The 26,195-nt window shown below is 42.8% G+C and overlaps 1 protein-coding gene across 1 annotated transcript in view; it reads left to right on the forward strand.

Moving 5' to 3' along the window:
- Positions 1–26,195, forward strand: part of BEND5 (BEN domain containing 5) — a 1,373,097-nt gene that overhangs the window by 1,111,931 nt on the left and 234,971 nt on the right. Inside the window, exon 8 of the mRNA XM_074961769.1 lies at positions 6,906–7,020. Coding sequence (XP_074817870.1) covers positions 6,906–7,020 — 115 coding nt within the window. The remainder of the gene's footprint in view (positions 1–6,905; positions 7,021–26,195) is intronic.

The following is a 26,195-nucleotide window of genomic DNA, read 5'->3' on the forward strand; positions in this document are numbered from 1 at the left end:
TATGTTTTATCTTCTAAATAAAGAGGTTTTTTTTTTCTATGTGTATTTTTGAAAAAAATCATTTTTTGCAATATTTCTCTTCAAATCTACTCTGTATTGATGACTAAGGTACAATAAATTTTAATTTTGCTGTGGATATGAAGTGAAAAATGACATCTTGAAAGACATTAGTAAGGCGTTGCCAGTTATCTCCAAAAGGATTCCCTTAGCATTGACCGCAGGGTGGAGTCTCCCGCTCTTCTCCCCAAATGTTTAAGTGGTTTTTACCTGCAGCTGAGTTCAGCAGCCTGCTTTTAGGTCTTGGCAGAAGGAAGAGTAATGCAGAAAGGAGTGAAGTCATCATCACATTAACCACATACTTATGGATCACTCTATGTGATGATCCTTTCTAGAGCAAATTGGAGTGATGGCAAGATTCTAAATCATGTCAGTATCCAGGATCCAAGCTAGCTCTTCTCATTTATCAACATTGTTTTTATTACAGTTTGGAAATACATCAAAATAAGAAATTATTGAATGGTTTCTGTCTATGGGTCTGTACTGAAGGCTGATTGGCAACTGCTAGTGTGCATTCTGCAAGACCACATTAGTATAGCATGATTACCAACTCTGAGTGGGTTGCAGTGCTAAAAGATATCTGTTCCCCCTTCCTGGGATGCATCATGGTGCACTTCATTTTTCATATGCATTAACACATTAATATCCATCAATGGCTGAATGAACGAGGGCCTCTTACATCTAAAGGAAGTTCCTTCTTGCTTATTGTTGACGTATGTTGGTATGGCAGAGCGGAAGGCGCTTATGCTACCATTTCCCGTGCACTACCAGCTCTATGAACAAAGAGGATGTCAGGTACTCAGCCGATTAATATGATACTTTTTCAGCACTAAATTCAAAGGAAAAAGGATTTTGTTGCTTTTTATCAAATTTGCAAGTACTGACCTCACGCACACCTTCTTTACCATCTTCTAATGGGAAACCTGCTTCCTGCTGTACAGTTAAGTGGTTCTGAAGTGTTCATACCTCTGCTTTTTTATTATTTAGTATTATTATTTTGCAATGCAATTTCCATCATTTTGGTTAATCCCAAATTGCAAAGTATTCACTTTTAGCTATAAGATGCAGTAAATTTTACAGCAGGAGACATTTTTTCTGACCAGTGTGTATTTCAGTTGTTAGCAAATGGCTCCCAAAATATGAATTGCTACTCCTTTCCTGACATGTACAAGACAGATATGTTTGCATTACCAAATGTCATCTTGTATTAGAATCTACAATTATTAGATTTTCAGTAATAGGAGCAAACATATTATAGAGTTATACAATTGCACAAATATTGACATATTATTGATGCAGATAGCGAAAAGACATCAGGAAGAAGGAGCAAGAAGCAACTTTATGGTGCTGAGTGTGAGGTGATAAAGGGCAATCCAAGAAGCAGCCAGAAATGTTAGACGGAGAGAAAGATGTTGGAGGTAAAGAGGTTAATTTGGGAATCATCTGCATAAAGACAGTTGAAACTCTCAGAGTGGAGGAGGTTGCTAGGACAGAGTACATTATAGAGGAGATGGAAGAGTGACTATGAGAGACATCTACAGATACCTGGAGAAAGGAGCGTGGGGGAGCAAATAAGAGATGCTGAAGGAGCAGGCATCAGAGAGGGCCGATGAACTTCTGAGGTGCAGAAGCAAGATACGAGTGCGGAGTCCTGCACTTAGGAAGGAAGAATCCCATGCACTGCTACAGGCTGGGGATTGACTGGCTAAGCGGCAGTTCTGCAGACAGGGACCTGGGGATTACAGTGGACGAGAAGCTGGATCTGAGTCAGCAGTGTGCCCTCGTTGCCAAGAAGGCCAATGGCATACTGGGCTGTATTAGTAGAAGCATTGCCAGCAGATCGAGGGAAGTGATTGTTTCCCCCTCTATTCGGCACTGGTGAGGCCACACTTGGAGTACTGCATCCAGTTTTGGTCCCCCCACTACAGAAGGGATGTGGACAAATTGGAGAGTCCAGCAGAGGGCAATAAAAATGATTAGGGGGCTGGAGCACATGACTTATGCGGAGAGGCTGAGGGACTTGGGGTTATTTAGTCTGCAGAAGAGAATAGTGAGGGGGGATTTGATAACAGCCTTCAATTACCCAAAGGGGGGTTCCAAAGAGGATGGAGCTCGGCTATTCTCAGTGGTGGCAGATGACAGAACAAGGAGCAATGGTCTCAAGTTGCAGTGGGGGAGGTCTAGGTTGGATATTAGGAAACACTATTTCACTGGGAGGGTGGTGAAGCACTGGAATGGGTTACCTAGGGAAGTGGTGGAATCTCCATTCTTAGAGGTTTTTAAGGCATGGCTTGACAAAGCCTTGGCTGGGATGATTTAGTTGGTGTTGGTCCTGCTTTGAGCAGAGGATTGGACTAGATGACCTCCTGAGGTCTCTTCCAACCCTAATATTCTATGATTCTATGAGAAGAGAGAAAGTAGAGCGTGGTCAGCATTGTTGAAGGCAGCAAGTGGACAAAGAGTAAAGATGGAGAAGTAACTCTGATTTAGTTGGGAGGAGGTCTTAGCTAGTAAAGTTTCAGTGAAGCTGGATTCAGCAGGCAGGATCAGGCAAAGAAACACCCCTAAATTAATGGAACCATCAAGATGTTGTACATATGTCAAACTGAGTGCGATTGTATTTATTCTCTCTTTTCTTTCATTTCCTTTGCTGCATTTTCATTTTTTAATATTTATTTGGGACCAGTACCAAACGCCCATTGCAGCCAATAGAAAAACTTCCATGGACTTTGGATCAGCCCCTCGACGTGCCATGTCTGAAATTAGATTATGAACCGTTCAGGGTAAAGGCAGTATCTGTAACTGTTTATTATTATTGTAAATAATAATGGAAATGATCATTAATTTCCAGAATGGATCATGTCTGGAATAAAGAGGTCACATATTTTTATCCTACTTTGTTTCTATAATCTTGGGGGATGTTGTCCACATTTTAATTTGTGTGACTGGGCACATCCATCTTGTTCTCCATTTTATTGTGAAGTCTTCAAAAAGACAGCACTGAGTTTATCAAAAATTTCCTTGGTCTTTAGCCACAGAGACATAATTTTTAAAAAAATAATGCTTGTCTTATTTCTTGTTCAATTTGGCTGATTCAAATTGGATCACTTCATTTGACCCAGACTGCAGCCATGATTCCAAAAATCCAACCAATCTAAGGCCAGCACTTTTTTCTTTAATAGCAGACTAATTGGCAGGCAATTAATCTGCTCATCTGTGAAGAGAAAATTTATTGCAATAAGTAGATTCATTTCCAGAAGTCATTCTCTAAGGTAACATTCCAGTGGCCTTGTTTACTTCACGCCCTGATCCAACGCCTCAACAGTAGCACAGGTCAATTAGTGGACAAATTAAGCAATTATTAGCCACTAACAAGGGTGACTGGCATCATTACCCTTCCTGTTTACCACCAAACTGTTATTTTAAGACAAGGACCAACAAATAAATTAGGGCATCTGTTATATTGCTGTGTCTGCCTTGAAGTAAATGATATTAAATGGGTTTTGGCTGCTGCCAAATTTTTAACCTTGGCCTAATGAGATACACTGATATATCTCTTGCTGATTATAGAAACTGCAAAATTTAATTTGTGTTGATTTATTAAAACAAGAACCAAGGTCTGTGAGATGGTATTTTTTTAATAATCCAGCATCAATCTTTTAATTTTAAATATCCTTGGATCATCAAGTTCCTCTAAAAGAAAAGCTCTGCACTAATTCTAGTGATTATTTTTGGTTGTTTACAATAATTTTATGGTGGAGTGTGCATGCATAAATATACATTTTCCATTTGTGTGTTCTCTTATGCTCCTGGGTGCTAGTCTTACTTCCATTTTAGACTTCAGTGGGTTTTTTTTTTAAACTCTTGCTTTATTTTTATCACATGACCCACAATAACAGATAATTGCTGAAGCATTTACTCAGCTTCGGGTATCTGTCGTCTCAGAATATGGAAAAGGTAGAGCAAACATCTCAGCGGAGTTTAGTAACTTGGAGGCAGCGTGACCTAGTAGGTAGGCCATCAGACTGGGAGTCAGGAGACCTAGGTTCAACTCGTGGCTCTGCCACAGACCTGAAGTGTGACTGTGTCCAAATCACATCATCTTGGTTTCCCCCTCAGCCTTTGTCTGTCTTGTCTATAAAGACTGTAAGCCCTTCACTACAATCACTGTCTCTTCTTATGTGTTTATACAGTGCCTATCACAATGGGCCCCTGATTTGGTGGGGACACTAGTGTAATATGAATAATAAATAAGAAGAATCCCACTTCAGAATTCATCAGGAGGTTGAGGCTTTATGGGGTGTCATGTTGCAGACCTTGAATCAAGAAATGCACTGTCTAACAGCAAAGAAGAACCTGCTTTGGTTGAAACATTTAGGTCTGTCCACACTGTAGTTAGACACATGTGGCCAGCCCCCATCAGCTGGCTTGGGCCAAGAGGCCCTTTGATGGTGGTGTAGATGGTCGGGCTCTGGCTATTGCCCCAGCTCTGGTATCGTCCCAGCTCATATGGTTCTAGAGCCCAGGCTCCAGCCCAAGCACAAATGTCTACACCACAATTAAGCAGCCACTTAGTCTGAGTCCCACAAGCCCAGGTCAGCTGGTATGGGCCAGCTGCGGGTTTTTAATTGCAGTGTAGATATCCTTATTATCCCTTTCCTGCCAATAAGATCTTGTCATCATTCACACAAACTATTTGCAGTGCTCTGAATACCTCCCACTACCTAAGACTTCTGTACAAGAAACCAAGAGTTTCCTGTGTACATTTAAATCATCAGGGAGATGTCCTTGCCATGATCTACAAGCGAGACTGCATTAAATAACAGAAACAAAGCAGGAAAAAGCCTGTACCAGCCCTTCAGGGGCAGAGGTTGCCATCAGAGCAGAACTCAGACATATTGGGGCTAGCTGCCAGAACTACCAGAATGAAAACAGCAGTCGAGGAGAACCCGAGGCATGTGTCCATATAGCCCACTATCGTGTATAGGAATAGGGTAGTAGCCTTTTAAATAGTTGTGAGCCTTCTAGTGGTGCTCACGATGTACTATGTTTTGGAAGCAACCAAAAACCAGTCAGGCAGCAGAATGTATGTGGGTAGGCATTGTGTGTTTATGTATAGCTAGTAAACATGGTTATTTGGGTCCTGGCTCTGCCCATTGGATTTCTGTATGTTCTTATCGTTGTGTAGAGAGAAAAAGACATAACGCCCACCAAAAAGCAGATCAGTTTTCTTCTTTGTGAGGAGGTAGCTGAAGAGACATCTCCTAAATAATATAATTGCATGTGTGCTAATCCAGCTCCAAAAATTCAGCATTAGTCTCTCTCCCATTGGAAGACCTCACTATGGAAAGAGAGCCTCTCTCCTTCAAGATCTGCAGAGAAAAAGTCATTAGTTGACCAAAAGGTGTGGATGTTTAGGGTCAATTATAGACTAGTTTTCCTAGAATCTAGAAGCCTTGGTTTCTCCAATGTGCCCCAACGATGTAGAATTTACTAACAGTAGCAGCAGTCGTTTAGATCTGCTGGTGTTTAAAGTACAGAATGGATCTTAGCAAATGGCTTGAATCTGGGGGCTGTTTGGTAGATTTTGGACTCCATTTTGATGTAGATGTTTACCAGTGCTGTGCTTTACAGTTCAGCCAAACTACTGTGTCAAGTGTTTTGACATGGTCTGTGGGATTCAAATAACATAAGTTAATCATACCAGAAAAATAAGAGATGTCAGAAGTTTTAAAAGTAATTCAGTTCGTCCAGGCCATCACTGCTGAAATATTTCTTGCTGTATATTCCCTAGAGCTCTGTCCTGCCCAGTTTTAAAAGACTCAGGTGATGGGGCCTCTAGTACTACCGTGGAGAGACTGCTGCATAGTCTAGTAGCTCTCACAATCAGTGATTTTTTTCTAATGATCTGCCTTAATTTTTCTCTGCTTAGTTTCATCCTGTTACAAGAGCTCGGTGTTTTGCTTTAATCTGGGGAAATTCAGTGAAAGGTCCTCGCATCACAGGATAGACCTTACGGGAAATAGAAAATAGTCATGACCTATCTCTGGGTGTCTCAGGATTGCAAAGGCACTCAATTTGCTTTCACGTTTGTTTGGAGGCAACTATTTTTATCAGCGTCAACTAGGTGGAGGACGAAGCGGGAAATCTAAACACAAGGCAGCCCTGCTTCCTCCCTGCCACTGCTAGTGCTGCCAGTCCCCTTCAGCGCATTGGTAGAATTGCAGGGTGCAGGTGGGAAATGTTCCCTACTCCAATGCCAGCCCTAGGAGAGAGGAGGTGTATCGAAGTGATCTGAGCGCCAGATGGGGAGAGAGGAACTTCTGAGTTCTAATGCTGGCTCTTCCACTGGCTAAGCTTAGGAAAGATACTTAGGGTCTGATTCTCCTCTGGCTTGTGTTGGCTTTAAACTGGTGTCAGTCCATTGACTTCAGGGGAGTTACTCCTGATTTACACTGCTGTAGGCTGGATTTTCCTCTCGCTTATCATCTCACTTCCTCAGTTTCTGTGGGCCTGATACTCAGCTGGTGTAAATGCACTGACTTCAATGGGGCTATGTCAATTTTCACCCGGTGAGGATCTGGCTTCTTCATCTGTAAATGGGGGGTGGGACGAAACACTTATTTAACTCATTGGAGTATAATAAGGATTATTTTGTTAATGTTTGTAAAGCACTTTGAAGATTAAAAGCGCTACGTGAATGCTTGCAAAACGCTGTAGGCCAGAGCTCTGTGTTGAACTGAAAGGAATGTTAATTTTATTTCAACTTTCAGAATTGAAACTAAAATTTATGTTGAAATTCTAATTTTATACCAAGAGGATCTTAACATTTTTCTTGTTTCTCCCAGGTATAATTGACTTCCTCGTGAGCCAACATCCCATAGCCAAAGTATTGCGAGATCACTTGGTCTTCAAGATAGCTCCAATGCTTAATCCAGATGGGGTGTATCTAGGAAACTACAGGTAGAGTATGTCATATTGAAACTGCAAATCATAACTTTGCATTATTTTGCCACTCACTGTGACACAGTTGAGTTGTCTTTATTCCTCATTACTGGACTTTGTACAGAAATAAAATATTGCATGTGAACTAACAGCTCTCATATGGCCAAACACTATGGTCGGGTCAGAAGTCCTCATACGGCAAAACTCTCCCTGAACTCGCTTCCCATTAAGCAATTGTATTTAGTGGTAGAATGGCCTGAGTAAGGCATGCTGGACTAGACCTATGGCTTATTAAAGGATATTTGCTCTACAAGTCCCCTTGGATGTCTGAATTAAATTCAGCTAAATCCTCACTAGACCTTAGCCATGTTTTGTAAATGCATTCATTATGCTGTTCATCAGCCTCTATGTAAATGTTTCAGTCAATCACAATTCTCTTCTCAGCTACCCAGATCATCCATTAAAGTCACAGATTTCTGTCTATTATTTTACAGTAATAGGTAGTGATACATGGAATGGAATAATCATCCCATCCTATGTTAATTTTGCTTCATTTTAATATTTGAATTAGCACTTTTCCTCCTCCTCTGTTGAAAACATCTTCACCAAATCTTTTGTTTTCTCTAAAATTGTTTGCTCTTAAATGCATTTATTTACAAAATTGATTTGTTGTGGGAGGTAATAATGAAAAGCAGCTGATTAGCTGATGATTTGTTTGTGGGCAATTACATCTATCACACATATCTTTGGAAGAGAGGGCCCCTCAGAGATTTAATGGACTGTATGCAATTTTGCTTATAATGCAGGACTAAATAACACACACTGCAGCCATAGTACCTTGGGCTGTGATCTAATTAGGTATTTAATTGTTAGGCAGGATAGGGCCTCATTAGTTTATGGATGGGAGACCTCTGAGGAAGAACCAGCGTATTGCAGAAAATGGTGCTGATGAGTTAGTTTATTATTTTCCACTGTACGTCTCAGCTGTCCTCCTTCAGTTGTCTGCTGCCTTCTTAACTCTGACTGCAGGGAACGACATAGGCAATTTCACATGGTCAAAGTAAAGGTTAGGTATGTTGAAAGTTTTTGGGTGGGCATGGGCTCTTTAGATCCACACTGACACTCCATGGATTCCCTGCTGCTTTGGAGTAGCTTCAGTTGGTTAGAAGAGACAGAGAGGAACAGAGGTGGGATTATGGGTCTATTTCTTTTATAATGACGCTTTGAAATGTTGGCTCTGCCTTCGGGGTACATGCTAATGATCAAACCGCTTAATGGTTCTATGGTCTTGAAATGATTCCAGGATCCATGTTATGCTACTCCAAGGATCTGCAAAGGAAAACCATGTAGAGAACTCCAGTGACTGCTAAGTAATCTTACTCTCCCCACATAAATCTACCTGCCCTGTAGATTTTCCTGCAGGATTATTATTTATACACTGCTATTGAGGTGCATGATGCTTCACAGACATGCATCTGGCCCATAATTTGTAGGGTCCTTTGGGATGCCAGGTATTATGAAAGGACATTATATTTCCTTCCATAATTGCTGAGCTGATAGCACATTATCATTTTAGCCTTTCATATTATGCAGAATTTTCAGCTCTCCTGGTCTAAAAGGTTTGTTAATGAGGTAGCTGGAAAAGCATCTGATCTGTCTGCAATTTTTTACTTTATTTGCAAAAGGCTTAATGCGACTAATAACTTAAAAATGAGTATAGTAAGCAGAATGTTACCTATTATGTTGAGAAGAATACAAAATGCCTAGTAATGTGCATGATTTGTAGTTAGTTAGTGCTGAGCTAGTAATTTACAACAATTTATTTCCTGCTCATGGAAAATCCACAGGCAGACCATGATTTATTTGCTTGAATTTATTGGCTGAATTAAAAAAACAAACCCTCCATGGATTGATCGCTAATATTTGAAATTTCAACTCTGATGCTTACCAGTCATTGGTCAGATAAGTCTATCTTGTACTTTTCTCTTCCCTGATTGGATTAGCACACAAACCGTTCCAGGGAGCAATTGTGCATATGTGACTGTAGGATTCAGAGATCTGCTGGCTGTGTACGTTCCACACTGCTGATGCAGACAGAGTCTTTAGTGCCATGCTCAGCAGTTCTCAGTCATTTGGATTTTCTTCGTATTATCTCCCTCTTTCTCAAAGTAGTGGCTGGTGACTCTTTCTCTGGCTCACTGAAGGTTCACATTTGTCGCTATGTAAGCTAAGATAATGAAATGGGTAATTAAACTTCATACTTCGGGTTGTAAATTGATCTCCTGCCTCTGTCAGGGAGCTTTTCCCCCAATACAAGGCAGTGCATAATTGGCAAGGCACATTATGGGAGTGTCTTCAATATCCTCTGAAACATGCAACACTGTGGTCACTATTAAAAGTCGGGTTATGTCAACAATTACCGAGTGGTGGTGAAGTCCCCATGTTATCCTATGATTAGAATAGGAAATAACTAGAGCTGGTCAGGAATTTTTTCACTAAATGTTTCTTTGTCGAAAAATGCTGAATTGTCAAAACCAAAACATGTCTGTAAAATTTTGTCAGGAGGATTTCTCAGCTCAAAACATATATGAGAGCAAGACAGGTAGTAACCATAGAATAGCCAGTAGCCCAGTGATTAGGGTACTTCTCTGGGATATGGGAGATCCAGGTTCAACTCCCTTCTCTGCCTGATTGGGAGAGAATCAAGCAGAACATGGACATGAACCTGGATCTCCCATATCCCAGGTGAGAGCACTAATCATTAGCCTATAAAATTAGTCTCTCTCGCTTTCTCATGCAGATGACGACAAATTCTAAAACCTCAAATGTGTTTGCAAAACAAGTTTCTTGTTTTCCAACCACCACTAGAAATAACTGCATATTGATGTAAGACAGTATGGTAACAGCTGGCTGACTTTTTCATGGTAACCATTGCCTGGAAGCAGGATGTTGGACCAGCTGGACCTATGATCTGCTCCAGGAAAACAGCTACTTTGTTCCAAGCGCTCACTCTCTGAGGTTAGTGCTGTGAGCCAACACAGCAACAGTAATGCCAAAATTGTCTATTGTCTGCAAACTACTGCTAATACTCCAGGGAATGGAGCAAATGGGTTGTGACTCTGTGGGGACTTTCCAGTGGTGAAATGTTCATAACCAGCAGCAACTGAGTTTAATATCAGAGCTATAAAACATTTGCGCTCGGGGCACAGAAACATGCTCTGGGATGGTTATTAATATGCTTTGTACATTCAGGGTTTTTTTCTGGAACAAATGTTTGTGGACATGAACTTCAAAGGCGTATGTATCAGTATTTGTGGAAATTGGGTGTTAAATGAAACCTAGGCAAGTATTCATGATGGAAGTATGCGTGGTTTACCAAGCAGGGGAAAAAAAAGATATCATGTGATCAATCTGTCTAACAGAGCCGAAAGTTTGAATATTTGAGATCTAACCACAGAGTAAAAGCCAAGATATTTGCTGAATCGATTTGAAAAAAAAAATCTTGATCTCCTTGTAATAGTACTCCATAAACCTTTAATAGAAAATACATTAACAAGTATAGATATTCTTATAGGTATTGTACATGTGTATTGTGACAGGGTCAGGCCAGATGGTTACAGGAGAGTGATAGATGGCAGATATATTAGCTCCAGGTTAAGTAGGTCCCTTTTCCCTGAGTAAGGTAACAGGGAAGGTTCCAGAACAATCAAGAACTTTTTGGAAACAATTAAGGCAGACAGGCAGATTAGAACACCTGCAGCCAATCAAGAAGCTGCCAGAATCAATTAAGACAGGCAGGCTAATCAGGGCACCTGGGTTTAAAAAGGAGCTCACTTCAGTTTGTGGTGTGCGTGCGAGGAGCTGGGAGCAAGAGGCTCAAGAAGCTGAGAGTGAGAAGGTGTACTACTGGAAGACTGAGAAGTACAAGCGTTAACAGACATCAGGAGGAAGGTCTTGTGGTGAGGACAAAGAAGGTGTTGGGAGGAGGCCATGGGGAAGTAGCCCAGGGAGTTGTAGCTGTCACACAGCTGTTCCAGAAGGCACTCTAGAGAACTGCAGTCCACAGGGCCCTGGGCTGGAACCCGGGGTAGAGGGCGGGCCCGGGTTCCCCCCAAACCTCCCAACTCTGGACCCAGCACAGGAGGTTCCACCAGAGGGGAAGGTCTCTGAGCTGTTCCTCGACTCACATAGTGGATCAGCAGAAACTGCGGGGATTGTTCTTACTCTTTTTTTTTGGTCCCATGCTGGCCAGTGATGAGGCTAACTGAGTGATCGGCAGATTTGAGCCACGAAAGTGGCCAAACTGAGGGTTACTGTGAATCTCTGAGGCAAGCAAAATCCGCCAATAAGCGCAGGACCTACCAAGGTAGAGGAGGAACTTTGTCACAGTATATATACTTGGAGATGCTGAAACCACCTCTGCTCACCTTATTTGCAGTGAAGATTCTGACCAATTCATCAGGAATCAGAAGTGTTGCCTTTTCTTATAACACTTTCCTTATCAGGCATTACCCAAAGCATTCTCCCTCTACCCCAGTATATAGGAAGGGCTGAGAAATGAAAATTCTGTTGTTGTCAGTGGGCTACAGAAACACATCAGATTCAAAATGCCAAGCAGAGTTGCTTAGATACACATGTTGCGGGATTAGTGAGGAGTAGAGGTGAGGGAAAGTTGAGTTCCCAAAGTGCATAGTTCACCCACCCCTAATATGAATATCAAGGTTCTGAATAGATCATTTGGATTGCTTACAATTTGGATACTCGCTATTGTTTGCCAGCATCACAAACCTTTGCCATAAGAATGCACTTGGGAGGATGAAACTGCCATGTTCAAGTGTTTCTTCCTTCAATCTTTCAGTGAAAAACACATGCTCTTTTTGCTGAAGTGCTGTCCTATCTTGTTCTTTCACCTCTAATGTATGAACTAATAACAAGAATTCACAGCTCATTGTGTCTTTGGGATATGAAGATCCTGCCACAGAACAGGGAGATGGACTAGATTGCTTTCTAGAAGCTTTTTAAAACCAGGGTCACCTTTAAGTGTAACCCTCTTTATAATTACAGGGGAGGTGGAAACTGTTACCTTACCCAGGGAAGTTTCTAAGTTAATTACACAGAATAAAGCCATACATTGAGATATTTAAAATGGCAGCTCCTTAAAGTGGCGTCTTTTTCTGTTCAAGGTGGCAAACTGTCTTCTGATCCCACCTGGATTGAAAGAACCTTTCTGGCAGATTTCTGTGCAGGGTAAACATGGCAGAAATGGACTCATTCAGTGTGTGAAAAACCCCTTTCTGTGGGATCTTCCACAATGACGCTAACCTTTTCTTCCTTGTGGGGATAAACTATGGGACAAATCTGTAAAACTAAGGGAAAACGGAATGATTAGTCTTATTTGGGCGGGACACACTTCTGCATCTCATTTCTGGCAACAAGATCAAACCCTAACTGAAGACAGATACATTTTCCCTTGTAATGCCCAACCAAATTCTGTTCCCTGGCTCTAAATCTTCACTAACATCTAGGCCCGGGAAGGTATTTTTCCTTAACTTCTTCTCTCCATTTTTTTGTGGTTTAGCATCATCATTCACTGAATATATGACACTACCCAGGAACATAGACAGGCCAAGGAAATACGACAACGTGTTCTCAATTTGAAAGTCATGCATCCTGGGGGTTGGCCTGAACTTTCCTTATCAAGAACTTGTTCTAAAAGTCAGCATTGTGCAGTTGAATGGTGCTATGTGTTTCTGTGGGCGAAACGACTGTACCGCTCCATCTTCGCCTTAGATTAGTTCCAATCTGTCAGCCTCGCCTTCCTGAGATGAGACCCCAGGACAGCAAGAAAGGGAATATGTTTCTTAGTCTGGGAGGTCTTCAGTGAGGCATCCTAGAGATGCAATGACAAGACTGGAAGAAAGATGCGTTTTGTGGTCCGTGAGTTAGCAGCAAGTAGCTCCTACTGTCTGTTCCATGGCATTTATTGTTGCCTTCATTTGATTTGCTGTGACAGTGACACAAATCAGACAAGTAAAGTCTACATGCTAATTATAACATGCAGAGCTGTCATGTCTCAGGCCTGGATTGCATTTATGGCTTGATTGTGAGACCGGCACTCGTATGCAAGAGTGGAGGGAGAGGGCACACAGATCTTCTCAAATCCCCTTTTCTCCCCCCGGCCTCTTTTAGGCACAATGCTTTAAGTCATCGCAGCCTCTTCTCCTTACTAGTGCAACAGAGGCACTAGATGAAAGCTGGTCCTGCCTGTTAGGATATAGATGTTCAGGACTGTCTGTAAAGGCTTATACTCTAAGAATTTAGGTGTATTCTTATCACTTGGCTAGTTTATAGAGGTATAAAAGAGAGAATCAAAATCACTGTCTGCCAGTGTAAGAGCCTTCTCTTACTGTCACAGTCTGAGGCCCTGTTCTTAGGCTAAGATCTCTGGCTAAGCAGCAGAGGCAGCCATAAGCTGGGAAACGAACGGTCACCTCCTCACATTCCAAACTAGTCACACTGAAAGAAGTGCTATTGGGCTGTTAGGATACAGTCCTGTCCTGATAGTGCCTGTCACCTCCAGAGAAAGGGAAGTGCCTAGAAAATGTAAAAGGAAACTTAGTTTGATAGCATCCTGTCTGGCAAGAACTCACTTATCAATAGCTGGGATATGAAATCCTCATTTCTGTGTTGTTCTATCATTGTAGTCCCCATTTCCCTATTGTTTGTCTGTATAATCTCTGTCTGGTTCTGTGATTGTTTCTGTCTGCTGTATAATTAATTTTGCTGGGTGTAAACTAATTAAGGTGGTGGGATATAATTGGCTAGCTAATCATGTTACAATATGTTAGGATTGGTTAGTTACATTTCAGTAAAATGATTGATTAAGGTATAGCTAAACAGAACTCAAGTTTTACTATATAGTCTGCAGTCAATCAGGAAGTAAGTGGGGGGAATGGGAACAGGGAATGGGGGTGGGGAAATTGGAATCATGTTTTGCTAAGGGGGGGAAATGGGAACAGGGACACAGGTAAGGCTCTGTGGTGTCAGAGCTGGGAAGGGGGACACTAAGGAAGGAAACTGGAATCATGCTTGCTGGAAGTTCACCCCAATAAACATCGAATTGTTTGCACCTTTGGACTTCGGGTATTGTTGCTCTGTGTTCATGCGAGAAGGACCAGGGAAGTAAGCGGGTGAAGGAATAAGCCCCTAACACTGCCCCCTTTGCACTGGCCAACAGAACTGGCTCGCTAAGGGGTGGGTGGCAGAGTCCCTATTGCTGTAGGCCCTCTCATCAGAAGGGGTCCTGCAGCATGGTCCCTCTAGCATGGACCATGGCTTAAAATACAGGTTAGCCCTTAAGCTTCTTAAATGGCTGTTTCTTGCCACAATGCTTAGGACTGTGTTCTTGGTAGCAGCTTGCCCTTTGGCACTGGAATGTCTGACAGCCCATCCCTAAGGCAGGTCTGGGGTCTGGGCCGGCCAGATTCTATGTTACTGAGGAGTGAGGGGAAGGACCCCACTGTGGTGCGCCTGGACTTGGTCACATGTTGAATTTATTCTTCAGCCATTCTCAAAACCCCTGGCCACATATGGCATTGGGATCTAAAACAGGCCTCTAAAGAACACACCAGAAAGGGCAGAGAGCTAACTTCTGCCCACTTTGCACTTCCTTAGCACCTTCCACAGGAGAACCTGGAAACGCCTTACAAGTCTTTAGTGAAACAAGTTCTGTCCCAGCAGCTCTCTGAGGTGAGTGAGCTCTATGGGCCAGACGGTGTGGTTTGCACACTGCCCTGAAGATAGTGTGGACAGCTCCACACTATCCTCAGGGGAGTGTGCAAACCACACAGGAAAAGCATCAGAAGGGATTGTATCCGAGGCACAAACCATCCCCTGCCAGTTCATTGGGCCCACTCTGTGGGCCACTGTGCGAGAAGGTAAGGGATAGGACCACAGCTTCTCCACTTCCTTGCCTGTCCCCATACCTGTGGTTGTGGAGTCTCCCTGTGGGCTCCCCTAACATGCCTTCACTAAGGGTATGTCTACACAGCATCTGGGTGGTGTAATTGCCAGTATAGGCAGAGGTGCACATGCTAGCTCTGTTCAAACTAGTGCCTAAGAATAATGGTTGCATTGGCTTGGCCCAGCCGCCCAAGCAGAATCCCGCCTGACCCCAGGGTACATACTTGTGTGGCTCGCCCAAGCAATTTCCTGAACGGCCACATTCCTGTTTTTAGAAGCTAGTGGAGTTAGCGCTTGTATGTCTACCTGAGCTGGGAATTACACTTCCCAGCTGCTTTGTAGACATAAAGGACAATCACTATCTAGCCCTGAATCGTATAGTTCCCAAAGCCATAAAGTGAGCCTGTGGCTTCGTCGGGAATAGAACGTGGCTCATGTGACTCCCAGTTTTGTCATCTGACTATAATATAAGGCCTCTCTTAATTTTCTCCCCAATACAGGAGGCTTGGACCATATTTGCAGTTAAAAGCGCACAGGCTCATGTCTTTCACACTCAGCACCTCTGAACAGATACTCAGTGAATCAGATAAAGAGCTAGTTCTCAAGCTGGTCTCATTTCTACTGACCCATGCAGGGGTGTTGCCCCTGTGAAGAACATCTTTCAATAGAGCCATACTAGTGCCAGTGATCCATCCTAAACTCTGACATTACAGAGAACACCATGTTTGCTGCTGTCCCATTCCCGTCCTCCTCTAGTGCCAAATACATTGGGAAAACTCCAAAACATGTCACAGGGAGATGACAAGAAGTCAAAAACCTGCTACTGTTTTTTAAATAGAGAAGGCACTACCCTTAGGTGAGGGATATGCAGGAGAGAAATGTGTTGGGGAAAAAATCTTCAGTGGAGGTAAGAAACTTTCAGTTCTTTCCCCCCGTTCCTTTTATCCCCTTCTCTTGGGCTCCTGGGGAGTACTTTCTCCTCCTTTGCACAATGGCAATGATCATGAATACTGATGAGATAACACAATGCTTGGGGAAGCACCAACCAGTCATTTCCTAGATAATTTCTTAGGATACTGAGCACCCTGTTCAAAATGTACCCGGTTAGCCACTGGTGTTTTGGGAAAGGTTTTGGATAGCCAAGTGGGTCAGGGATTCGTTCACCACCACCACCCCCAGTCCAGAAAAGGCACATTTGGAATGCCTTCATTGTAATTTCATGCTTTTAAAGTAGATTTTTTTCCAGACCAATTTCCAGGTCTTTTCGGTGGATTCTAAAAAAAGTTGAGGTTTAATTTCCACTTTCACAGGAAAAAGTTGAGGAGACTGCTGATAATAATAGTGTAGAATGGGATGGTGAACTTTGATCTACAAAATATTCTAGTAGAAACCAAGATCAGGCCCACTAATCTTGCCAAATGTAATTTTGGGGGGAGAAGGGTTTAGGAAAGTTTAGAAGGACCAAGCCATTTAATTTAATTTAATTTAATTAATTACCATTAATTTATAAACACTTCTAAACTCCTGTAAAATTACAATGCTTTTTTTAAACATTAAACATAGCACAAAACAAACAAACAAAACAGGGCCTATTTTCCCTCGAAAGATCCACCTGTTTATATGTAAATTTGGGGTTTTAGTGTATCTTATTGAGAACACTTTCCTAGTGATCTCTTGGGTTTTCCTTTATCATTGTCACCGTACTCTGCTAAACAGGAGGCAGTGGGTCTAGATGATAGAACATGGGCCTAAGTTACCAATCTTTAAACTAGAAAACAGAGCTGCAAAATTCAGATCTGGACTCAGATCTAGGGTCATCTCTAATATGTCTATGCAGCAATCAAAGGGTGTAATTACAGCTTGTGTAGACGCACCTGAGCTAACTGTAATCTAGCTAGCTTGGGTCCTGGAGCAGCAAAGCTGTGGCAGCATGCACTTCAGTGCTGGCTGTACAAGCCTACTCGAAACCTTGGGCACGCTGAAGCTCCGGGACCCAGCTAGCTAGATTAGCGCTAGCTTGAGTATGTCTATCCAAGCTGTAATCACAGGGTGTGATTACAGTATAGATATTCCCTCATTTAAACAAGGGCAACCACTTCCCTTGCTTACAAAGATAGTAGTTAGATACACCTGGTGACGCAGGTGGAGTGGGGAGCCTGAGGGAGCAGACGTTGTAACTTAGGACAATTCGATCTTTGAGGGTTATTACTTGAGGGAATCTTTTTTGGTATTATATTTATCTGAAAACCCAGTAGTAAAAGTTACTGTGGACTGGATATGTCAAGTGGGTTCTAATGGTCAGTTGTCTTGCTGTGAGATATGGCTACTTATACAGGTAATGTCATTTGTGTAATATCCTTGATTATTTTTCACCTAGCTTGCTGGGGGGGGGGGAAAGGTTTTTTTGTTTAATTTCATCCACGCATATGTAATTCACAGGTTGAACTGAATTGAAAAACAGGTTATCCATCTTAGAATGACAAGATGAAGCTTTCAATAGAGTTTATTTTTCCTAATTAGGTGTTTGTCTTTGTGTATTCTCTATAACAGCATATAAGTAAACAATCATAGACCTTTGAATAAATTTATTGGTTTTATTTATGTTTCTGGGCATAAAAAATCTATAATTATCAGGTACAGCCACAGTATAACTGGTATTTAACGACAATTACTTTTTGTTACCATAGAAATGAGTCCAAAGTCATTACCTATAATTTCTCATTCCCAAACCTCACACATGTTGTATTGTGGTATTACCATAGTAATTGCCTATTAGTCATCATAAAATAAGCAGTTACCCAACAGATCTCAGGATACTGTGAAATCTCTCATCTTCTGCAAAACTTACAGCCCAGGCTGCTCCTTGTTGTCCTTTAGTTGGATTTTTCCACAAACAAAAGAATGTTGGTGGTACAGAAACCTGAGTGGAGTTTGTTTGGATCTTTCAAAACGCACAGAATCACAGAAGTCGTACATGGAAAGCTAAAGAGATCCATCCCCCTGAAAATGTATAATTGTTCCCTACCGTAGATTTTATAGGGCTTTGTCCAAATGAGTTATAAAAGACAAGCAACAGCTCTTCCACCACATCCCTTGAGAGTCTATTCCACACCTTAATGCAAGAGTAGTCAATTATTTTTTGTCCAGGTCCAAATTTCTTGGTCAAGGTATAGTCAAGGTCCAGACTCCAGAGAAAATGATAAAAATAATAATAACGATAATGATGATAATAAGTAAATAAAAAGATTTCAACGTCTATTAAAAAGCGTCTGGCAGTTCTGATTTGGCCAGCGGTCCGCCTATTGACTACTCTTGCCTTAATGTGTGTCATTAATGTGTGTCAATGAAATTTACCTGACATGCAACATAAATTTCTTTTGTCTGATCTCCTTAGTCCCAGTTATAGCTTGGTTATATATGTTGTATTTATGAGAGACAGTGTGGCCCAATGGGTAGGGCACTGGGTTGGGACTCAGAAGACCTAGGCTCTGTTTCCAGCTTTGTCACTGCCCTGTCGTGTGACCGTGGGCAAATCATTTACTCTATCTATGTGCAGTGCTTAGCACGCTGGGGCCCCAGTCTCAGCTTGGGTGTCTAGGCGCTTGTGGGTTGCAAATGGTGAATAATAACTATGCCCAGGGCTGATGATGGGGGTAGACCATGTAGGTGGCTATTTTGCTGGCCCATTTTTAACAGCAGCTCCAACCCAGCCATTCTATCCACTTCAGCCAGGGCAAGTTCCTAGAAGATCTGCCTCTTTAAGGATGCCCCCACACCAGCTGGATGTAGCTGGGGCTCGGGCCATGAGCTACTTCATTAAAGGAAGGGGAAAAGCAAGCAGCTAGAAAATGGCCATAATGGTGCAGCGGGAGATTCACCGACTTGGCATAGCCAGTTCTATACCACTCACTCCCAGTACACACCACCCAACACAGGTTTGGAGGGGGCATGGCTGGACCCGCCTTTGCCCACCCAATTCAGATCCAACACTGAACACAGTTTAGGAATTTTACATGTTTTGATCCTGACTGCTCGTGAATTTCAGAACTCATGCAATATACAGGATTGACAGCCCTGGAGAACAAAGTCCCTGATGGATCCATGTTCACAGAACCAGTATGTTATGGGCAGTGGCAATAGAGAGAGCGTTGGTAGAGATGAAAGAGAGTGTTTTGTTTGCCCCCTATTCCTGTATGTGGCTGGTAGAATAGCCCTTCCCTCCTTGCTTGGATTTTTTCCTCCAGTGCTGCTTTTATTGCTCGTTGACTGCTGTGATCTTAAGACAGTTTCAGTGGTTGCTGTTTTTTTCATCATTACTTTAAAAAAGTCCTCGTAAAATGGTTGTTATCCTTTATCTTAAAACAAATAGCAGCTTGCGAAAGGGGTCCCATACACTGCCAATGAAAATGCTCTTTATCCTGATGTGGTAACTGCTCATTTAAACCATATTACAGCTCCTGAGTATTTTCCAGTTGCTATTGATGTGACAAATTCTCTTGCACAGAGGACTGCACTAATCAATAGAGTTAGCATATGTGCTTTAATAACAAAACCGCATGCCTTGGGGTCTCCGCTGAATCTGAATCTTTTAGTAGCATTAAATAAAGCTATATTTATTTTGCTTTTGGTACAAAAATGCCTAATTTAATACGAGTTGTTTCCAAGGCTGGAAAATAGCGTTATGGTGACAATATTGCTTGTGACTAATGTTTAGCTAGTGTCAATGCCACTATTCTGTTGTAAGTGCTCCCTTCTCCTTTTAGTTAGATTGATCTGGAGCTACAGAGTGGCCTTTTATTTTTAGAGGAGCTGGGAGAGGAGTCATAATGAGAAATATTGAAATCATGGCTCTTTTTATATCTGCTATTATTCTGCCAAGAATGAGGCCTGATCTCCTTAAAGAGACAGGGCTATTTATTTTCCATTTAAATAGCACCATTCATGATTATTGCCTTAGAGCCATTAGGATAAGGAACCATCTCAGGAGTCTCAGCCAAGTGAATTGAAGTTTGTTCTTAAGCTTCATTTATGCACTTAGGCTCCCATATCAGCCCATTATCTGTGTTTTAAAAATGTCTTCTAAAATGTGTTTGTGACTGTAATTAGCGATGGTTAATTCCTAGACTCCGGGATTTTATTCCTGACACTACCAATGACTCACTGCGTGACTCCAGCCAACTTGTTTAAGATCGCTGTGCTACTGTTTCCCCACCTGTAATTTAGGGATAATAATTACATATCTGTATAGCTAAAATTAGCTGGGAAGCTAGAAATATTAGCACTTGTAAAATGCTTTGAGATCCTCAGCTGCAAAGTGCTTCATGAGTATTACTGTTTAGCAGAATGTTGTCCTTAAATACTGGCATGATATTAATGGGGTGGTGTGGGTGTAACCAAAAAAGCAGAATTTGGTTTTTAAATCTTGCAGGTGAGGAAAGGGTAAAACGTGCTGAGTTGATCTCTGCACAAACGTTGCAATAAAGTGACCTCTATTGTTATAGCTGCAGTTGCCAGACTATGATCCACGGCATTTGTTAAGAGCTGATTTAAAGATCTGCATAGAGGAAGTCATATACAATACACAAGTTTAGCACTCCTACAAATCAGAGGAACTGTGCTACATATCCTTGGACGCCTTCTGCCGGCACTTTATCTATTAACTAACTAGTTACATATTGTCAAGGTTCCTTCCCCACTCTGAACTCTAGGGTACAGATGTGGGGACCTGCATTAAAAAAACCCCTAAGCTTATTTTTACCAGCCTAGGTTAAAACTTCCCCAAGGTACAAACTATTTTACCTTTTGTCCCTGGACTTTATTGCTGCCACCACCAACCGTCTAACAAATATAACCGGGAAAGAGCCCACTTGGAAACGTCTTTCCCCCCCCCCAAATCCCTCCAAGCCCTACACCCCCTTTCCTGGGAAAGGCTTGATAAAAATCCTCACCAATTTGTATAGGTGAACACAGACCCAAACCCTTGGATCTTAAGAACAAGGAAAAAGCAATCAGGTTCTTAAAAGAAGAATTTTAATTACAGAAAAAGTGAAAGAATCACCTCTGTAAAATCAGGATGGTAAATACCTTACAGGGTAATCAGATTCAAAACATAGAGAATCCCTCTAAGCAAAACCTTAAGTTACAAAAAGATACAAAATCAGGAATATCCATTCCATTCAGCACAACTTATTTTATCAGCCATTTAAACAAAACAGAATCTAACGCATATCTGACTAGATTGCTTATTAACCCTTTACAGGAGTTCTGACCTGCGTTCCTGCTCTGGTCCCGGCAAAGGCAACACACAGACAGAGAGAGCCCTTTGTTCCCCCCGCCCCTCCCCCCGCCCTCCAGCTTCGACAGTATCTTGTCTCCTCATTGGTCATTTTGGTCAGGTGCCAGCGAGGTTATCTTTAGCTTCTTAACCCTTTACAGGTGAAAGGGTTTTTCCTCTGGCCAGGAGGGATTTAAAGGTGGTTAGCCTTCCCTTTATATTTATGACACGTATGAACAGCGTTCACTCCTGTAACAGCGTTCTTGGTGGTGGTCCACAGACAGCTGGCTGGTCTTGTGATGGTGGTTCCGCCTCCTTATTTCCAGCTGTTAAATTCCACTGAAAGTAGCTAAAATCTATATCCAGTGCTTACTACTCTTACTTTTCCAAGGGAACTGTTGCAGCATTTGACAAAGGGATGTTATTCAGTCATGCTTGTGTGACTATAGCACCCTCGTGGCCAAGGTGGAGTCTGCTCTGCAGGCAGATCTGACCAGGAAAAGGCGCATGCAGGAACACATTAGGAAAACTCCTTTCCACCCTACAGGCACGTGTTCTGATCCCTTTCCCCCGAGAGTAAACATAAACACACATACACACATAGTACAATAAAGGTAGGAAAGGGAAATATTTATTTACAGAGGGATGAATGGAGAAAATCAACAGGGGGAAAGATGGAGGGAGCGGTAAAACAGGGTTACGTCCAACACAAGGCCCCACAGGCCCAAAGGTATCACAATATGAAGGGGCAGACACCGGGCAAGGCATCTAACTCTGGGTTCAGGAATCCTGGGCAGAGTTCCAGTCCAGCAGTGGGTTTTGGGTGTTCCTGGTCATCTTTGGTGTCAGTAAACTTTCCCCGACAAACCCCTCTGTTGCCCTCTTCTGACAACCTCCCCACTCAGCTAGCTACAGCCTCTCTCCTTACTCCCAGCACAAGGTCACAAGCCCCATACTGGGCAACAGTGATATTGAGTCCAGCTCCAGTTTGTTCTCCTCAGGTGAGTCCTTCTTGATACTGTGTTCCTCCTGGGGTGTCCCCCATCAGCCACTCTGTCCCTCCCAGGCTTCAGTCTGGGTGTTGGCTGCTTTGCTATATGAAGGCCTGCTCACTGTAGGCCTCTTGTCTGGAGCTGCAGACACCCACACCTTGTTGCTCTCTCCCTCTCCATTGCCCTGGAGTAGTCAGCCCTTCCTCTGCCTCAGGACAAGGTTTTAAAGGAACATTGCTCTCTAAACCCAAATGGGTTACACTAGGAAAGAAGGGGGTCTGCATGATAGCAACTGGAGAGGGAAGCATCCATAAGACAATTAGTGTAATGATTTGTGGCCTGCACTGTGGAAATTCCCTGAGCTCATGAAATTATAGGACTAGATTTTCCCCAAAGACTTTTTGTAGAAATAATTGCATTGTCTATGAATCCTGTTCATGAGATTTCCGATTACTAATGGCCCAATTCATAGAATCATAGAATATCAGGGTTGGAAGGGACCTCAGGAGGTCATCTAGTCCAATCCCTTGCTCAAAGCAGGACCAATCCCCAATTTTTGCCCCAGATCCCTAAATAGCCCCCTCAAGGGTTGAACTCACAACCCTGCGTTTAGCAGGCCAATGCTCAAACCACTGAGCTATCCCTCCCCCCAATTCCTGTGAAGCGTTCAGCACGTCTCGCAAAATGTCTTACAATTCAACTCCTAGTGACTTCAGGAGCATGTGCATTGACCCCCAAGACACTGAGTGTGCATTACTCTTCAAAGTTATTATATTTTCTCTGTCTTTTTCCCCTGTTGTCCTGACCACCCCCTGTTGGTCCCTCCTTGTGATACTCTTATCTGAACATTGATTGCAACTCTTTGCGACAAAGCTGTCTTATCTGACCCCTGGAGGACTTGTCTATGAAGAGCTGTTTTTGGATGGTGTTGATCTGCTGTTTTGGGATTTACACCACACCCTGTTCTGGCTGCTGGTCTGTGAGGCATGGCTGGGGCTGCCTTTACACCTTAGTAATTCCTAGCTTCAGGAACAGCCCTTAGAGTTCTTGGGTGCTGACATAAATTAGAGCAGCACAAAGGTTGCTCTGCTTTTACTGCGGACTGAACTGGTGCCAGGATGGCCCCGGGATTAGGGGAGCACAAAAACATTTTAGAACCACTTTTTCACCCTGCTCCTGACCTGCACCAGCTGCTCCTTAGCCTGAGCAGAAGCTCTGGGCTATTGTCTTCATGTGTTACAGTAAAGTGATAGCAGTCGGATGTTCCACAACTCATTGGAGGGGCTCAGCACTTCGCAGGATTGGGCCCTATGCTTGTTTTATCTGCAGTATTATTTTGAGATATAAATTGAGTGCTCCCCTTAACCAGACTCCTGCCCCTCCCACAAATCTCTAGCTCAAGTTAAGTGTGGTGTATGCCATGCAGCACCTTGAATTTTTGTTCAGTGACACTCTTTAATTTTTTCATGTTTAAACAGCATCTGCTAACCTAAACCTACAGATTTGCCATATGTGAGTGAAGATTGCTAAGGAACTCATTTTTTATTAAATGCCCTGTGGACCTAGATCCTGGCTTTTTCTCTAGTTGCACCGATTTGTATGCTATCACAAGCAACTAGTGATCATTCATGTAGACCCTGAAGTAATCACATTGCCTGTGATCTAGTTTTATCATCTTAGACAGCTGAAGAGTTGGTATTTAACCTTAAGTCTGTGAAAGATTTATCACATCTAGATGGAAAAGTCCAACATTCCTATTACAGACAAAGTTGTGTGTGTGTAAAATCCCATTCAGTTATTAGAAAAACAATAGCTGCCTAAGGTAATGTTTGTCTGTTTTTTTTTTCCCCTGGATGACAGCTGTTCTTTTCTTTTTTAAATTGCAGTACTTAAAGTGATGGCAGCTTGCTGTATAATTTATAATATTAGTCCTTAGGGCAGCATCATGTAACACGAAAACAATCCCAAGAGAAATCTCAATAATAATCATGAGGTATCTAAAACAATATTATATTAATAAAACAATATTAAATAATTTGAGGATGTATATCACTTTAGGAGAGTGGGGAGGATATCGGCTTCCTGAAAGTTTCCATTTTCATTTCATTGTCAGCATGGTGCATGCAAACTCACTCATAGCCTGATCTCGCTGCTCTGTGGGTGAAACATAACTCTCCCTTCTCAGTGGCAGGTTTCTGAAGAGCCCAAAGTTTTATTACATTTGAAGGAAGGATCCCCCTCCAGACTAACACCCTGGAGACTGAATTTTTCAAAATGTGTGTAAGTCTGGATACAAATGTTCCAGTGGGTGCTGAATGCTTGAAATTCTGGCCCTTACTCAGATGCCTTAATAGGAGCAAGTTCTTTTGAAAATCTGGCTGAATGGTGGGTGCTGGGCTCTTCTGAAAATCTGGCTACGTTGTTAGCAGCTAATGACATTTCTCCTTTAGCTCCAACAGAAGAAGCCTGTGCTTTTGGAGAAGGGGGCCGGAGTTGTATCCTGTTCTAGTCCTGCAATTCTAAGTGGCCATGGAGATGCAGCCCAGTGACCACCATGAATATCCAGGTGGCTGAGGATGTGCTGAAATGTGATCTGAGCATGTGATCTATTTCATTCCCTAACCTTTACAAATGGGTTTATTATAATAGTTACAATAATAATAATTCACAGGTGAGAATGTGGGTGCCCAAAACAGCCCTCCCAGGAAATAAGACATCTCCTTGTTCCTCTCTGGAGGAGACCTGAATCATGGTTCAGAGAGCACAGGGAAAGCAGCCTCCATGCGACCATTACTTCCCCTCCCACACAGGGTAGACAGTAGCAAGGGCAAGGACTCCGCAGCCTCCCCCCTCTCCTTGAATGTCCAGGGCAGGGGAAGCAGCGCTGGCCTGGGGGAGAAAGTAATTAGCCTAGGAGCAGAGTACTTCCCTTCTGGAGCAAATGGGGAGCCAGCAGGGGAATTATCAGTCTCTCGGTTGTGCTGCCCCTTGTTACGGGGTGAGGGTGAAAGGTCAAGCTAGCCTGATGTGAGGTAGAGTCAATGGTTGATGTTTAGGTAGGAAGCAGCTACTGGATCTGATCAGATAGCTTTACTTGCCATGTGGCAAAGATATAGGCCAGAATGGAGTCATAATTGTGAGAGAAACCCGGGAAATGGCATGCCAGGATGCATTGGGCTGTACGGCAGACAGAGCATTGGAAATTACTGCAGATGTGGGATGGACAGGTATTTTAGCCTTCATCCCCGTCACAAGCTGGAAGGGATGTATATTAATAAACTATAAGCGAATTAACTTGCAGCTACTCAGTGTTAACCCAAGTCCCCGGGGAAACAAAGTGCTTATTTCAGGTTGTGCAGATCATAAACCTGCTGCCTTGTGTAATGCATGTGCTCTGAATACTAATGGCCTCTTTTCCCTTTCTTTATTGACATGGCCGCTGAGCTGATGAGTTGTATAGATTATACAGTGATAATGGATGGGGAAAGGGGAATTTCAATTGTCTCTTTAACCAAAATATCAACAGTAAATTCTGTTGGTTTGTCGAGAGCAGCTGGTTTGCTAATGACATTGGAATGCTGCTGCAATGCGGGAGGGGTTGGCTTGAATAGCTCCCGACCGTGCTTCAACAAAAGTCAGAGAGTCATATTTATAGGAAAGGGAGGGAGCATTGCAACGTCCCGAGGCCAGTGCGGCAATTGTCCTGTCACTCTGCCAGTTAAACTAGAGACAGGGAAAGTCTGAGACTCTCCTCACTGCTTCTAAGCACAAGGGCTAGAAATTGCCTAGCCCGTATGCTGGTGCGCAGTGGGGAGGGAGGGCGTGAGGAGCCCCCTTGCCTGGATGGCATTGCTGGCTTAGCTTTCAGGGATACTGCTCCCTATGTAGTCTCACAGGGGCAGGCAGGAGCTGCGGAGGAGGTGGAGCCATGGCTCTACCCTCGCGGGCACAACCAGCGGATAAAG

This window comes from Natator depressus, chromosome 8, assembly GCF_965152275.1.
Source record: "Natator depressus isolate rNatDep1 chromosome 8, rNatDep2.hap1, whole genome shotgun sequence".
NCBI lineage: Eukaryota > Metazoa > Chordata > Testudines > Cheloniidae > Natator > Natator depressus.